The sequence below is a fragment of the Hydra vulgaris genome, chromosome 09 (genome assembly GCF_038396675.1).
Source record: "Hydra vulgaris chromosome 09, alternate assembly HydraT2T_AEP".
Classification (NCBI taxonomy): Eukaryota; Metazoa; Cnidaria; class Hydrozoa; order Anthoathecata; family Hydridae; genus Hydra; species Hydra vulgaris.
In genome coordinates, this window is record NC_088928.1 from 2,482,501 (window position 1) to 2,500,015 (window position 17,515).

The 17,515-nt window shown below is 27.6% G+C and overlaps 1 protein-coding gene across 1 annotated transcript in view; it reads right to left on the reverse strand.

Moving 5' to 3' along the window:
* Positions 1-17,515, reverse strand: part of LOC100213842 (ras-related protein Rab-8A) — a 47,059-nt gene that overhangs the window by 21,615 nt on the left and 7,929 nt on the right. Inside the window, exons 2-3 of the mRNA XM_065804488.1 lie at positions 9,612-9,672; positions 5,858-5,918 (exon numbers count right to left, since the gene is read on the reverse strand). Of these exons, the coding sequence (XP_065660560.1) occupies positions 5,858-5,918; positions 9,612-9,672 (122 nt within the window). The remainder of the gene's footprint in view (positions 1-5,857; positions 5,919-9,611; positions 9,673-17,515) is intronic.

Genomic DNA, 17,515 nt, shown 5'->3' on the forward strand with positions numbered 1-17,515 from the left:
ATACCTTTTTTATTAAGTTATAAAGTACTTCTTTTTTTAAATATTTTCTTTTGTTAATTTAAAAAAAATAAAAGTTATTATTTCTTAGAGAACAAATTCCGGACTTCCATTTCAATTAAACCCTTAGTAAAGTTTTAGTCAAATTCTTTTGATATTTATCATCAGGAGAAGAAGACTACAGTTAACAACAAGCATATATTAAAATATATCAATGGACATCCCCAATTGTTTTATACAAAGCTGTGTATCTTTTTAATTACTTGCATTTTGAACAATATAAAAAGAAAGTAAGGGTTTTAAACACTAAAAATTAAATTCGGACTTACGTTTGTACATACACTAAGCCGTCTTACCTCATATATGCGTTTCTCAATGAGGAAGGGGGGGGGATGCTAAAATTTAACATTTTTGGGAAGGGGTTAAAATTGCGACTTATCCAAAAAAATTCCTGTACAGGCCCCTGCTTCTAGCACAAGCATTGGGTAGTTAAGAACTAAAAGATACGTAAGTTATATTGCAAATGCTAATTATTTTAAATTTGAGATTTCTGCACAAGTAAACAAATACTTTTTCTTCACTACTATTAAACAAACTAAATTGAAACAAACTAAAATTAAAACTCCTACTTAGTTTTACTGAGAATCTGTGTTTTATCATATGTGCCCATAATTATGAAAGTGGTCTAAGTCAAAATTAAAAAAAAAATGAATTTATCACTTATTTCACACGACATGATTTTAAACTAAATATATTCAATGTAATTTTTACGATATCGTCAAAAATGAACCTTTAAAAAGTAGTTGTAATTACAACGTTATACGGAATTTTTAATTTATTCAAATGCGAATCATTAAATATCTCGAAATAAGAAATATGACTTAGACCACTTTCATAATTATGGGCTCATATTTATTCTAAAAAACGAAAAGCAGAAAGTTAACATACAACAAGCTATTGTAAGAATATGTTTTGTTAAATAAAAAAATATTTATACTTGAAGTTTATGTAATTATGTAATATTCCGTTATTTTTATGAAAAAAATCTTATGCTAAACAAAAAAATAGATTTTTATTTGAAACTTATCAATATTTGAGCTTAAGATATAAAATTTGATTATCATTAGTTTCTTAATTTTCATATAGCCGTTCGTTGTATCCGCCGCCTTCTTGAGAGGCCAAAACTGGCTTCGAAAAATTTTGCGTTTATATGAATAAACGAGCTGGCCCGGATAGCGATCCGGGCTAGTTTGTTTATTCATATAAACGCAAAATAAAATTAAGTTGAAATAAGGACAACGTCGAGATCTCGGTAAACGGGCTGGCTCGTTTGCCGAGCCAGCCCACTTTCCATATAAAGAGGCCCTAACTCTAAATTTTCATCAGTCAACAAAAAAATCTATTAAAATGGCTGCCCACAGTTTAAAAACAGAACCTCTGATCACGTGGTATTAGTTTAAACTTTTATAGCATTTGTTTAATAAGACTGTACTTCAGGATAAAGTAACTACTTCACGCGTTGACAAATTACTAAACAAATTACAGGTAAATAAGGTAAAGGAAATTAGTTGTCGGCACGAACAGATTTTCATCATTTTTTCAAGATAAATATTTGTAAATTTGGGAACTTTTTTCGTGTAAACAAAGTCTGTCAATGATAAAATAGATCTGTATGGATAATTTTAAAATGACTAAAAAAAGTATAGCGAAGTATAAAAAAGCTTAAATTAAATTTTTTATTAAGATCTGGTTTCATTCAACTCCTTGGTCCTTCATTCACCAGCCTTAATTTTGTGTATTTTTTTAGTATTTTTTCCGACATGTCGCCATTTTTTGCCTCGGCTACTTTATAAGCTCCATAATTTATATTCCTTAATGCATTATTTTTTTAGTAGGTGTATTTTCTTATAGACTTTTTTATAATTCATTTGATAAAGCATAACCTTTTAAAAAGTTATTCAAATTTATAATTATCTTGCAAAATGCGGTCAGATATTTCATGTTTTCGCTTTTCATATTTCATATATTATTTCAATTGTCATAATAAGCTCATAATAACCCATTTGTTTTTGTCAAATAAAAATTAGTTTATATATAGCTGGTAAATCATTTTATGTTAATATTAAATACTTAGTTATTCTTGCGGTTTGCCATAAATTGACTTTGCTAAATTCTTTAAAACTGTGACAAATTATTTTTTTCTTTATTGTATTTACATTCATTTTATGTATAAGTTATTTATCCTTTACTGTATATATTTCTGTTGTTAAACATAAAAATAGAAAATTCTATAATATTCATAAACTGGATGTCTACAGCAATATAATAGATGGAGTAATTCCCTAGACATGAAACCATTGTGCTCTAGGTAGCTACAAAACAATTTGATTTTGTATTATTTATTTTATCTCAAGTTATACATGTACTAAGGTAGTCAAGCAAATGATCTCAATTTCTTTTCATTGTCCGCGTTATTTCTTAAGGTATTAAGAATGTCTATCTATATAAAATTAAGCTTAAAACTTGGTTCTTTTGCTGTTATCTTTAATAAATGAGAGGAAGTTGAAATGACTGGTTAGACGAGTCCAAAAATTTTCGTTAAATCCGACAGACTTTAATATAATTTAATTTCTATTGCTTAAAACAAAAGATTTCTAACTATGCGCAACGAGCATGGTTCGCAAAAAAAACAATAGGTTGCACGTCCATTTCTTATATGTCCATGGTAAAATGCAACATGATAAAAAAAAAATTATTTAGAATTTTTAAAAAAACACTAATGTGTCTTGTGGTTCATGTATTTATTTTTTATGAACTATCTACTACTGAAACATTGTAATTCGCATCCTTTTAAACATATATAATTCCACTATTTTATTTCAGATCCTGCAATCCGCTATCTTTTTACCAGATGCAAAAAGTCGATAACGAAAATAAAGAGAAGAAATTTCAAGAAAAGAGGAATGCTCAGGCAGAGGCTGATAAGTCCAGTACCATAAGAAGATATTTTGGTCCTATTAATAAAAACAAAAGGCTTGATAACCTCCCACATGATGCATCATCAAGTCACCAAACAAAAATGGACGACTTTACTGAAACAATAAAGTGGCCTTCACAAAGTGCTCAACAGTTGGAATTTGATATCATCCTAACCCTTTCACTAGTTCTCTCTAACCTCCCGTTTCACGTTATTGAAACTGCTGGCTTCAAAATGCTGCTGAATTATCTTTGTCCACAAGCCAACCTAAAAAGTCCAACCACCTTATCCAAATTCAAGCTACCGATGATTTATCGCAATCTAAGACGTGATGTAAAAATGCAAATTGAGAGAGACATCCCGCATTGCGAAATGGCAGCTTTCACTACAGATGGATGGACTGCAAGAAATGGTGATCCCTTCGTCTCCCTTACATTGCATTATGTTACCAAAGACTTTGAACTCAAAAACTTATCTTTGGATTGCCAAAACTTTATTGGGAGACATACAGGGGTTTTGCTTGCACAAGGAATAGACCACATGATTTCTCAATTTCCTGGTCTTCAGAGGGAAGACCTTTACAAAGTGGGTGTTACTGATGCTGCAGCCAACATGAAGAAAGCAATCACGGAAAGCAAAGAGATCAGTGATCATCTAACCTGTGCCGATCATCTGCTCAACACTTGTTTAACAAAGGCTGTAGAAAAATCAGAAGGAATCAATGGTATAATTAAGAAATGTAAAGGACTTGCTCAAAGGACCCACCAAAGTTCATTAGACTGGCAGGACATCAAGAAAGCGTGCGTGGAAGCAAATATAGAACCAGTAAAGATCATTCAGCCAATTGTAACAAGATGGAATTCTAACTTTATGATGCTTAAGTCAATCCTCAGATTGAAGGCTGGTTTACTGGTTGCTCTAGAAACTCTAAACAAACCAGATCTTCAAAGTTTGATTCCGGATGAGTTAGAGTTTATTAGTATTTACAACATTTTACCATTTCTGGCAGAATGTAAGCGATGCTCTGATTCCTGGTCTTCTGAAAATCTAGTGACTATGCATAAAGTTCAAAAAGACATATTAAATCTCCACTTGCTTTGCAAAAGAACCATAAATGACATTGAAGAGCGTGACCCTCAAGTTGCAGAGTGCCTACACAACTTCATGAAAGAATTTGAGAAGGGTTTACCTAATTATGGCGTTGGAGTCAAATACTATAATGTGGGTTCACTTCTGCACCCATATTATAGAGGATATACACTCAAAAATATTGCAAACAGTGAGGAAGGAAGGGAAGCCGCCATCAAGGAATTGGTTGACAATCACCCAACCACAATCCAGTTCTGCGAGTCATTGGTTGATGATCATACTTCGCTAGAAACATCAGATCTTGACGAAACAATGGATCCAGTGGACCTTGAGTTTTTGAAAGACAGGAGGCAGGTTTCAGCGCATCACCCTGGGACTTCACAGCCTAGCCAATCAAAGCTCAAGCCACCCTTGATGCTTGAAAAGTATCAAGACTATGGCCTTACCTGAAAGGGATGTGGATGCTTTAGAATGGTGGAAGCAAAATAAAAATGAGTTACCTTTGCTAGCTGGTCTGGCTAGAAGTTACTTGGCTATACCTGTGACTTCTGCTTCATCAGAAAGAATGTTTTCAGTAGGAGGTAGGACAGTTACTGATTTTAGACATAATGTAAAACCAGAAAACACTAGCATGTTAGTTTTTGTGAGTCAAAATTACGCAAGGGTTCCTTCTAACCTCAACGATTGGGAAAAAACTTGCGAAGAAGAGCCGTATGAATTACCACATGTCACACCACCAACTAAGAAGACTCACCAACAGGGAAAATTACATAGTCAAACTGAAACTAAAAAAAGAGGTGCACTTGAAAAGGCTTCTCCAACTTTATCAGATACTCAAACTGGTCCTGAACCTAATAAGCAACAACAGCTACAGTTAGATACTCAAGAGAGTCAAAGGACTCTAGCTCAACAAGAAGGGTATGAAGTGACTCAAGGTAAAGACCAAACTCAAAGTGTCTCTTTGTTTATTCTAATGACACTCCAGCACAATCAAAGTAGAACCAAAAAAGCAAAATTAGGTAATATAATGAAGTCGAATTAGAAGGGGAATGAGAAAAAAAAGTACAGAGCATCTGAGCTTGCAAACATTTTATTAGAGACAGATGATGATATATCTGATGATTAATTTTTTATCAATAACTTGTTTGTTTAAAACTGTAAATGTAATATTTACTAATAGAAATACAAAAAGCAATTTAAAGTATCTTTTTTTAGTTTTTCGGTAATCAGCAAAAAAAGAGGTAATTTGTGATAAAATGCGGTAAATCGTGATAAAAAGCGGTAAAAAGTGATAAAAACGGTAAAAAGTGATAAATGCGGTAAAAAGTGATAAATGCGGTAAAATTGCGTATTACGCATTTTTACGCAAAATTACCGCGGTAATTACGCATTTTTACGCATTTTTACGCAGATTTACGCATTTTTACGCAAATTTACGCATTTTACGCAAATTTACGCATTTTTACGCATTTTACGCAAATTTACGCATTTTTACCGACGGTGCGGTAACGCCGATGCTTAGCGTATATGTTGGCGTAAGAATAACTTTTTTCCTTCCGTGCTTCCCAAACGCAACAAACCATAGAACTATATATATATATATATATATATATATATATATATATTTATATACATATATATATATATATATATACATATATATATATATGTATATATATATGCATATATATACATATATATATATATATATATATATATATATATATATATATATATATATATATATATATACATATTTTCCCAAAAAATGAACAAACAAACAAAAAAACATACCATTGCTCCTCTATAGTATGCTGTAGTAATTGTTCGAAAGCGTTCTTGTCCAGCAGTGTCCCTGAAAATCAATTAAAATGTTTTGAAAATTTATTAAAGTTATAAAAGTGAATCAAAAGATTTTGATAAATCAAGAATTTATCTAAATGTTATATGTAAGTTAGCCTATCTAATTTTTTAGTTTACTTTTGCAGAAAAGTTGTCAAAATACAATGTACATTCAAAATAAATTTCTACTTTTTGGTCACTTTTTAATGATAAAAAGTAAATAAGATTATTTTATCAAAAAATTTGAATGAAAAATGAAATAAGCTTTAACTAATATAAATATAATATAAATCCTCTTGGTTTAACACAAAAGTTTAAAAGCCTGGTTTAACCAAAGTTTAGAAAAAAATTTAAATAAAAAATAAACTGAACCTTAACTTAAAAAATATAAATACCAGGCCTCAGCAGGAAGCGAGGCCTGGTATTTATACTTTGCTGTCACCCACACTCTCCTAAAGTAGTTTACAGGAACAATTTACGGCTCTCGCCAAAGTATAATTTTTTTATAAATTTAAACCACTTTTTTTTGTTTAAGATATTGATTAGAAAAATTAAAAAAAACTTGTGCAAACTACAAAAAAATATATAAATAAAAAAATAAAACAAAAAAAAAATAATAATAAAATATACAAACAAATAAAAAAAATAAACAAAGTTTATTTAATAAAAAAAGCAATACAAAGTTTAATTTCAGATTGACTTTTTTTGTTTACAAAATGCAATAGTTAATTTATTTTGTGTAACAGTTACTGATTTTTTTACTATACAAAGAGCTTACAACTTGTCGATATAGTAATATAGGCTATTTTATACTAAAACAAATTTGTTTTTGGTAAAGCAGAATTTAGTATTATAAATTTGAATATATATTATATTATAAAATTGTAGTAGAATTAGTAAAAAAAAGAAAATTTTCTTCTTTTTTCAAACACAGATATGCATTGCAGAGATATATTACTATAACATTAATGGCAATATGATCAAGTTTGCAAAATTGTTTATAAAAGAAAAGAATTATTATTGCAACTAAGATAAAAAAGTTATTTTTAAAATGAAATAATAATTGCACAATAAACTGCAATGTTTTATTAAAGCATGGTTATTACAAAAAAAATAATTCAAAAAGAGCACTAATTTAAATGCAAATGTTTTTAATTAGAATGTTTTTAACTGAATGGTTTCTTAAATAAAAAATCAGTTTTTTAAAAAAGATCCTATTATGAAAAAATAAATTGATACTATTCTTGTAACAAGTTTAAAAATAAATTTATGAATTAAATATTTAATAACCAATTGTTTTAATGAATAATTAAAAAAATTGGTTATTATAGATAGCTCGTGCAAAAAATGAAAAGTCCCATAAAAAACTGTTTAAAGAAGCTGCTCGCACGGCTTGCCATGTTCGTTTTAGGAGAGCATTTTTCCACTCTTTTGCTCATTTACTCCCGCCGAAGCCTGAATTACTCTGATTTATCACCAAAGTTTAAAAAATATATACATTCATATTTAAAAAAATATAGTAACTCAGCTATTTAGTAATATTTTTTACGGGTTGAGAAAAGCCAGACAGCGATTTTTAAATTGCCAAACTGCAAGAAGATTTGACAGGCTTACAACTTCTAACTGCTATGGTATTCAGAAATCTACCACATCAGTAAACACAATTCGTAATCATGTAGTTGAGTACAGCAAAAAAAAAAAGTTTAGGTTTCTGTTTATAAAATTAAATTGCGCAAGAAAACAGGATTCGAGGTAGGAGAGATACTTTCTTTGTTTTTTGACAAATGATGTAAATTGACTGTAAGTGATATTCTTAATAAAAAGAAAGAATTTGATGCAAATCAGCCAGAATTTAAAAATGAAATTTCTGACAGTGATTCATGCAAGAATGACAAAAATGAGAAAGATTTACTGGGCTACAATTGTGAAAATGTAAGAAAAATTGAACTAAATGAATTTCATTATGGGCCAGTCATAATGTAATACGCAAACTGATACTAATATTTAGATAATCACCTACCAAGAATGATATCTTACAAAAATATATTACAGCTGAGTTTCAAAAACAACTGCCTTTAATAATGGACTGCAAGAAACGGTGGAACAGCCTTTTGTTAATCCTTAAACTATTTTACCGAACACCAAACTGATATGAGTAGACTTAAGCAATATTTGCATAATGATCGAAGCTCTGTTGAAGTCAATGATGAAATAGTTACAGTGCCTTCAATTCATTTCAATGTCAAAAAGTTTTGGTAGAAATTCTGGAAAGATTAAACGCTTCCAATCCTGCTCTAATAAGAGCATCAATTGATTCTGATATGCTGAATTTGATTATGGAACCTGAAATGGTACCTGAGTCAGTAATTAATGAAACAACACACTCTAACTATATATTAAAAATATGCTCAAAACAGACATTAAACTTTTTTATATTTTTATATAACACAAGTGAAAACGCTAAGCAATAAAATTTAAAAAATATACTTAATAACCTAAATTATTCTTTGCTAGTCAAAAAAAAAACGCTGTTTAAGTAATTAACAAGGGTTTTTGTTTATCAATATGTTAATATCCTTTGTTTACTCCCGAAATTTTTAAAAATAAAAAATCATTATTTTTTTATTCAATAACGCAGTTACAAATTTCAGAAATAATGAAAAAAATATATATATATAATTTACTAAATAATATTTAACTAAATTAATATTAAAATAACAACTGAAAACATAACAAACTTTTCATAATATATTTACATTTACAACATTTATACATTGTTTTAGTTACTTGAGTTAATTGTTAAATTGAACTATTTGCAGTTATTTATTTATTGCGGTAGTTAAAACACTTAATGTTTATAAAAAAAAATAAAGATAATTTTATGGCATCAAATATCGCGTTAAGCTAATGCATTAAGCACTTTTTATTTAAAACAAGGCCTGACGTGTTGTTCTTTCTTAAGTCACATTTTAAAGCACATAAAACATAACATATTTCCTTATTTTTAACAATATAATGTAATACACTTTCATTTAACAAATATATTTTTGGTTTAAAATGTACTGTTTTGATTATATTTAATACTAAGTAGATATTGTACTGTTCTTCAATCCCAGGATCCCAGGATTGATATTTCAAATTTTGGAGTCCTAGTATTGAGAAATACCTCCGCGATTGCAATCCCTAGTTTTTCTTAGCGTTATAAAAGTCCATTTACTATTAAATAATGTCTTTAATAAAGAGAAACTATTTCAAATTAACTCCTTATCTTTAGATAAGGAGTTAATTTAAATAAAAAAGAAATAATGTGAACACAATGATAAAATTAGATAATAAAGAAATTAAGAAGGTGAACACAAACAAAATGATATCAAAAAATCATAGTTGTGGCACAGGTTTCAACTGGAAAGGGGGGAAGGGCTACAACAAAAACACTCTCACCCCACTATCACCAAAAAAACGGTATCCCCAAAAAACTCTAGGTTTGTTACTGCACATATTAACATTTGTATTTAAAATATGTTGTAGATTTTGATGCAAATATTTTTATATGTAAAAATTTTTTTTACAATATATTTGATTTATTATTGATTTAAAAAAAAAAAAATAAAGGTCAGGAAAACCTTTTTTGAATTAAAAGCTTTTTCTTAAGAGTGGTGATTTATAGACGAATATAAAGAACTTTTGCAATATAAATAAACCATACCATATTTGCAATTTTATTTTTTTACCATCCAAGTCTATTGTTCGAATTTTAAAATCAATGCCTAAAAAACAAACAAAATAAACATTAACCATAAAAAAAACATATGCTATATGTACACAAAGACTGCAATAGAGAATAATTTATAACCTCATATCATTTTTAAATATTAGATATATTATTAAACACAAATCAGGTAGAGAAATTTTGTAATGTAATTTTAAAAAATTAATTGCCAATTATGTATTTAAACAGAGCTGAGCGCAAACTAGTAATCTATAATTTTGCTTCTTTACTTTTTGACTTAGCTTTTCAGTAATTTTAATTTCAATATTTTTGTGTGCTACAAACTGGAAATAAAACTGTTAACTATTTTACTTCAAGCTAAAAAATGACTTCCAAAAAATCGATAACTAAAAAATTCTTTGAAAAAAAAAAGAAAAGAATATTCTGACAATGCAAACAGAAAAATTGAAGTAAAAAGTATTCTGTTCAGAAAATGGGAGCTTTATCTTATCTATTTCTATAGATTATATGATTTATATGTTTAGAATATATCATATATTAGTAATCTACTAATATATGATATATTTTAAATACATAAAAAAGCAATATATTATATTATTATATGTTATAAAGCTTTTTAAAAATGTAATAATATTGTTATATAGCTAATATTATGAATGGTCTGAGCAAAAAACATGTATTATAAATATTAGACAATAATATTAGACATAATATGTTATAGTATTATAATATTATAATATACTAATTTATTATTAAATAATATATAATACCCAATAATATTAGACATTATATTATATTATGTCTAATATTATTGGGTATAGATTTATCAATATGATACTTATAAAATCTGTTTAAATTAAAGTAATGTTATTAGATTTTGCAAAAAAATATATAACATAAAAATTGCTAAAAACTCGCGTCTAAACGATGAATTGTCTCTGAGAAATTTGTCAGACAAAACTGCAGACAATGCAAACATCAGTTAGTTAATTTAGTTTAGTAATAGTTATTTGTATTTCACCTTTTATAAAGTGGTTTGCTAATAGTTATTTGTATTTCACCTTTTATAAAGTGGTTTGACCATTTAAAATGTCACCATAAAAATCTATACAAAAAAGCATCTAAAAAGCGTGTATCTGCTACAAAAAAAAAAAAATTCTGATAACATAATTGAAAAAATGTCAGGTTCTCCATTAAACTCACATTTTATTGGACCTCGAATTGATACAGTTGTTAAAGGAAAGTATGATCGTGTCTAGATTTATAACTGAAGATGGAAGATCATTTAAGAAAGCTTTTGGATCTGGCTTCATTAATTTGTGTTCGGTGTTTACACAAGGACAATACCATCCTTCACACCCGACCACTTTATCTCAATATTTGGGTGATATGGTCGATGATCTATAAAATAGCCCGAACAGAGTATAAAACGGCATATTGTCTCCAAACCTAGTATCACTTTTGATCACTTTAAGGCTGACAAGGCAATAACTTTCTTATTTCTACTTGTTACTATATTTCATCCTTGTGGGTTTTAGAATCATGCAGTTTATCAGTTGTAAATCTGGAAATAATATGTGCTTGTTACAAAGCTACTTCCACTGTAGAAATGATAAGAAACTGCCGAAATTTGACTTGACTTCAGATAATATTTTACGAGCTACAACTGACACTAATCCTAGTATGCTGTGCACGCTTAAACTTCATGGAATTGATTGGCTAGAATGTTGTGCTCATAAACTCCAACTTTGTGTAAAATCAGCTATTCAGAACTAACCAATTCTTGTGACATTTATTAGCAAAGCTCATAAAATTTTGGTGGATTTTTTCACTCATCATCAGTCGGACAGCCAGCTCTCAAAAAATATCAGATTTCTCCGGGAAAATCTGAGCCAAAGCCTCCAATAGATGTGGAAACGCCCTTTAACAGCATTTTTAACTTATTGGGATGGATTTTAAAAAAATCATGGTTCTATAGAACTTGTCCTAGTTGAGTGCACACAGAAAAAAAAACTGTATAAAAGTGCCACCAACTTGTATAACTGAAATGAAAGTGCAATTATTAACAATTGTCACTTCTATTTTAAATAAAGTATCTGAAGCCACTACTATTTATTATAATATCTGAAGTATCTGAAGCCACTTCTATTCATTAAATTTAAAAATATAACCAACTGTTTCCTGTTAATAATTAATGAAACAAAGAAACGAATGAATTAATAACATCCATTTACAATGTATAACAGTAATCCACAATACATACTCCTATCTTATAACACAATTGAAAGATATTAAAAAAAAATAATAATAATATGAATGGTTATTTATTTATATATATATATATATATATATATATATATATATATATATATATATATACTTATGTTATTTATATATATATACTTATGTTTTAAAACTTAATATATACTTTATGCTAAAATATATATTAAGTTTTGCAGTTTCACTTTCACATTGTATCAACCTTTCCTTAATTTTGATCTATAGCATTTATTTCCGCTGTATTTTGTTTATTATACAGTTTTAAAATTTTCACATGTAGATGTGCCAGCGTAGTCAAGTGGATAGCGCGCAGAATTTCAGAACAGAAAAGCCATGGTTCGAGTCCAACCACTGGCGTCTTTTCTTTTTCTAAATTTTGTTAAATATTTTAAAATACAAAATACTCTTGAAGTTTTATAGAGATTATATACAAAGATATGTAACGATATTATATCCTTTTTTTTAAAAAGCTAAAAATTCTAAAAATATGTGGGAGAGGGGGGAGAGTTTGTTGCATATGTGTCATGATTGCAGAGCCGTTCTGAGGGGAGGAGGTCATAGGGGGTGTCTAGCCCCCTTATGAATTTTATTAGTCAGCAAATTGGATAATGGAGTCGGCAATTTTGGATCTATAATTAGTAGTTGGCAAATGTCAGAAAACAAGGACTTTTTTTTTTACTTTTTTTTTTTAGATAAGTTAGTGGCCAAAAATTTTTTTTGCTTTAGTCGGAAAAAAACAGACACGCCACCCCCCCTCCTTTAAAATCTCTTCGGGACGGCCCTGCATGATTAACATACTTATGTCATTTTAGTTTTACATTTCACTTTTTCTACAACTAAGTTGAGTTCGTGCAAGGAAAATGAGTATATAAAATGTTCATATATACAATATAAAATCTATAGAACTATAAAGTTGTTTTGTTTTGCATTTTAAGTAACAAAAACTTACTTAAAACAATAAGGGAGTTTGAAAAATATGTTTTTATTTAAAACATAATTGAAATTTTCAATTTTATATTTACAGTATACCATTTTATTTAATTCAAAATTTTTAAAAATAATAAAAAGTTTAAACTATTTACTTTTAAAGAAATATAGAAATTTAGAGTTTAACAATTATTTTATCCCGCTGCCGTTTACATTCTAAACCGAGTGCGCAACAACGACAGAACTTAGAAAACTATGAAAATAGTATTATGCTGTGTATATCATTGGAAGACTCAACTCAGACGATCTTAACTGATTATGCATGAGGCATTGCAGATGTGCACATGATAAGTTTTTTGTATTTCTTGAAATATCATTGAATCTTCTACTATCATTATCATAAATAATATAACTTTTGAATATATTTTTATTTATAAATAAAATCCGTTTTTTAATCTGTTTTAAAGGTTTCTAAAGTTTAATGTTGTAATGAAACGTGTTCTATTTTGCAGGTGATGTATTAAAATTGTATCTTGACAGGCTGTTAATTATATAAAAGCTAAAGATGACCTTATTTTAAATGTGAGCAAGTTTTTTTTTATTTTTTTTTGGTTTTAAATAATTTAATGTCGAATATTGAATCATGTTTTATATGAATCTAATTACTTACAATGTTATTGCCTGGTGGTGATTTTAAAGTTAATTTTATTTATAAAGAATCTTTCGAACTTCTTGAAAAATGTACGTATGTTTCTAATTCAACATTTATCACAATCTGTTTAAAATGGAATAACGATGTTTTGTTTGATATCTTAATTTTAGTACCACAGCTTATGATATTACATATGTTGGTTTTAATTTTTAATTTATCTTCATCTTTAAACTTAATTTAGAAAAAATTGAATATTTTCTAATATGATTGTTTTTCTGTTTTTTGAGATATTTTACTAATGGTTAGATTATTTTAAACTGTATTTAGTTTTCGATTTGATAACCTGAATTTTTTTTTTTAATATTTTATTTAGACAATTAGGTTGTAACAATCTCAGCAATCGGTTTTATAGTCAAGACTATTAAGGTTTTATATAATAAAAATAAGGGAAAAGATTTACTTTATTTCCATAGTAAAGGGCATTCCATAATAAAGGGCATTCCATAATAAAGGGCAATAGATTACCTTTACTAAAAGTGAATTGGGTGGAGTTAGAGTGGACAGGGTAAAATACATAACTACATCTACAAATAAAAGATGTATTTAAATGTTTTTAGTTTAATATGTATATTTTTATTGATCTTTTTTGTTAAACTTTGTTTGTAAATAAATAAATTTGTAAAAAAACTACCAATTTTGTTTCCTTTTTTTTTTAAATTAAGTTATGTTTATAAAAAAATATACCTTCTGTTTCTACACTAACACCATCAAAATTTTAGCAAAACATGCAAAATATTATAACGATTTGCTGCTGTGACGGTGTTAATGATGCTCCATGTCAAAATATTTTATTGTCAGTTAAGACTTTGTAAATACTTTAAATTGCAGTTAATAATTTTCATAATAATTAAAAATGATCACTGAATTAGGAGGTATCTAATAAGTACTTTTCAATGTTAAAAAAAAATTTCAGTGTTTGTACTTAATTGATGCGTCCTAATCTGTTCATAAAAAAATTAATGTTTTTAATTAAAAGGATCCTATTTTTAACATAAAAATTTTTTTTTTTACTATATGCTTTTATTATTTTTTTGTTTATATAATTTAACTATTATTATCTCATGATGGTAGAGTTTTTTATTTCTTTAGCTCTCCTTTTAGTCTTTTACTTTTTTTTACTGTTAAAGGATGGTTTTAACTTAGTAAGCTTTAATTTTTTTTTAAATTTACTATGTTGATCATTAGCTTATAGTTATATATAATAGTTGAAAAAAAATTAGTTTGTCGCAATCAAGGTAAGAATGTTTTTTTTTTTTTTTTGGTCAAATAACAAAATTTGTTTGCATTGATAGCTTTTAAGTTTTTGTTATTTTGTGTAACTGTCTTTGCAATAAATGCTATTTCTTTCAGATTTTTTGCTATAAAAATATAAGAAACATTTAGAAAAAATTTAAAATTTATTACGCAAAGGGGAGGACTTAAACCCCCCAAAACGATACTGATGGCAACGCACTAAACCAATGAGGTATCAATGATATGCGTAAAGGAAAAAAGCAAACCTACTTATAAATTTCTTATAAGCTCTACGTATGCGGAAAAGGTAACAAAGAATAGGTATAGAAATGATCAGTGTGGAATAGATTAGCATAGAAATGGCTGGTTTGGTAAAGATCCGTACTTTATCGGTCCGGAAAGCAAGGAATAAGGTAAAAAGTCAGTGAGCAATGACTTACAAAGACCCGTATTTTTACAAGTCCGATCAGCTAGTAAATATAAATATATTTTCCTTTTTGCAAAATAAGATGCGGTTTAAACATGATTGAAGAAATACCTGCAAAGTTTGTGGAAAAGAGTTATAAAGCTAAATGGAAATGCTGTGGTGTGGAAATGTAGCTCAAATAAGAAAGCACATAAAAATATAATACTTTAAAAAATGTGAGAGCATTTTTATTGGATCATGATAACAATAATATTTGTCAAGATATTGTAGAAAATATGGACCAGACAACTGAGGAAGTACAAACTAGTCAATCTTCTGCTTAGAAAATTGAATCTAATCAATCTATTGTAGAGAAATTTTTTTGTGTTCATAAAAGAAATCAGCAAAGCGCTAGGCATTTTTTTTATTTCAAGTTATATTGTCTTTTTTATGTAAAAAATATATTTTTTATATATAATCATTATTATAGAAAAAAATATTTTTTAATAACTTTCTTTTTTTGTCACACAAATTTTACTTTTTATTTTATCATGTATAACCCAGTAAGAACAAACGTGGTAAGATGCCGAATCATGAATTATTCAACTAAGTGTCAATTAAATTGAACTCATACATTATTAAAACTGTAAAATCTGAGAAAGAAGCAATCGATGATCAGATAGTTGAAATGATTTGTGCTACCAACAAGCATTTTCAGGATAATTTATAACAAATTTTATCGAAATGATCGATTTATTACACTCGAGATATAACCCTCCGAAAAGAATTGATAATGATGGAAAATTACTAGATACTGTCCACAAAAACAGATTAATTAGCTGTTTAGGGTTACTTCATGATCAGTCTGTATTGATGGGTGGAGCTATGTCCTTAATGAACCAATAGTTTGAAACAGCAATGAATTCAGATATCTATCTTGTAGATATGATAAGTACATCTGGCAATACACATACTTCTGACTATTTGGTTGATATTGATGTTAACTCTGCGAAACTATTATTTTTCTGCTGCAACATACAAATCAAAAGGAGGACTAAGATTTATAATGCTCCAAGGTATTAGATAAAACACATGATTGTCTTACAAGGCTCAGATTAAGTGATTGCAAATTGCAATATCTGGAAATATTTCTAGTCATTAAATTCTCAGTTTATTAAAAACGCTGTTTTAATGAAATAGTCAACTTATCCTATTGCAAAAAAATAATGAAAAAAATAAAACAATAAATTTACTACTGCAAAAATAGTTAAAAAAAAAAAACAGTCAAAACTTGCATGCTTTTAAGTATCGTTTTTTTACGGATTATAAAAAAAATAATAATCATTTAAGGTCCAAAAAGTTTGCACAATTATTTAAAAATTAAACAAAAACTTATGCTAACGCTATTTGCACATTGTATGAAATATTTAAATCGATTTTTTATAGGGGGAAAGTTTGAGGAACTATTTATTTGTAAATTTAAATTTTTAAATTGGAAACTAATTAATTGATAATAAAAATAATAATAAAAAATATGGTTTTATATAAGAATTTATATCATAATTCAAGATCAATATAAATATTTTTTATTGAATAACAGCTATTAAATTTAGTGATGAAAATTAGAGTTTTAATGGTTTTTTAAAAACTATATATAGATATCACAATTCGCAATAACTTAAATTGAGCCCTATCTTAAATCGAATCTAGGCCTGATGCAAAAAAAAAAAAAACAGCAGGCAATCACCCCAGCTGATTTCTTGTCTAATAATAATCTTAAATAAAGTAACGATTTAATTACCACTGATAATTTCCAAATTGCACTCTACGCTAGAGAAATTCTTTTAAATTATGTTTATAATTACATTTCGAATAAATAACTTGGAAACTTTAATTCTTTCTAATGTTTTTATTTAGAAAAGCTGAATTAAATAGTTACAAACTACTTGTAACGATTGTTTACAATAAACACATTTTATTTAAATTATCAAAAATATATATTACATTTATGTTAAAAAATTTTTTACATAAATATAATATATATAATACATTTAAAAAAAAAAAAAAAAAACTTTTGTTTAAAAAACAAATATGAAATTAAAAAATGTAAACGCAAGTACTAAATATAACCAGGCAGAGGCTATTCTAAAAAAATAATTTGGGTGGTGGTACCTTTTGTGCATGCGCCTGCCGTAAGCAAATTTGTTGTAATTAAGCATTTTTTTACAAGAAAACAGTACATGCTGAAAGAAATATTTAAAAAAAAAAAAGGTTCTCAATTTCTGAATTTGGGCGGCGCCCCAAATATGTTTGGCGCTGTCG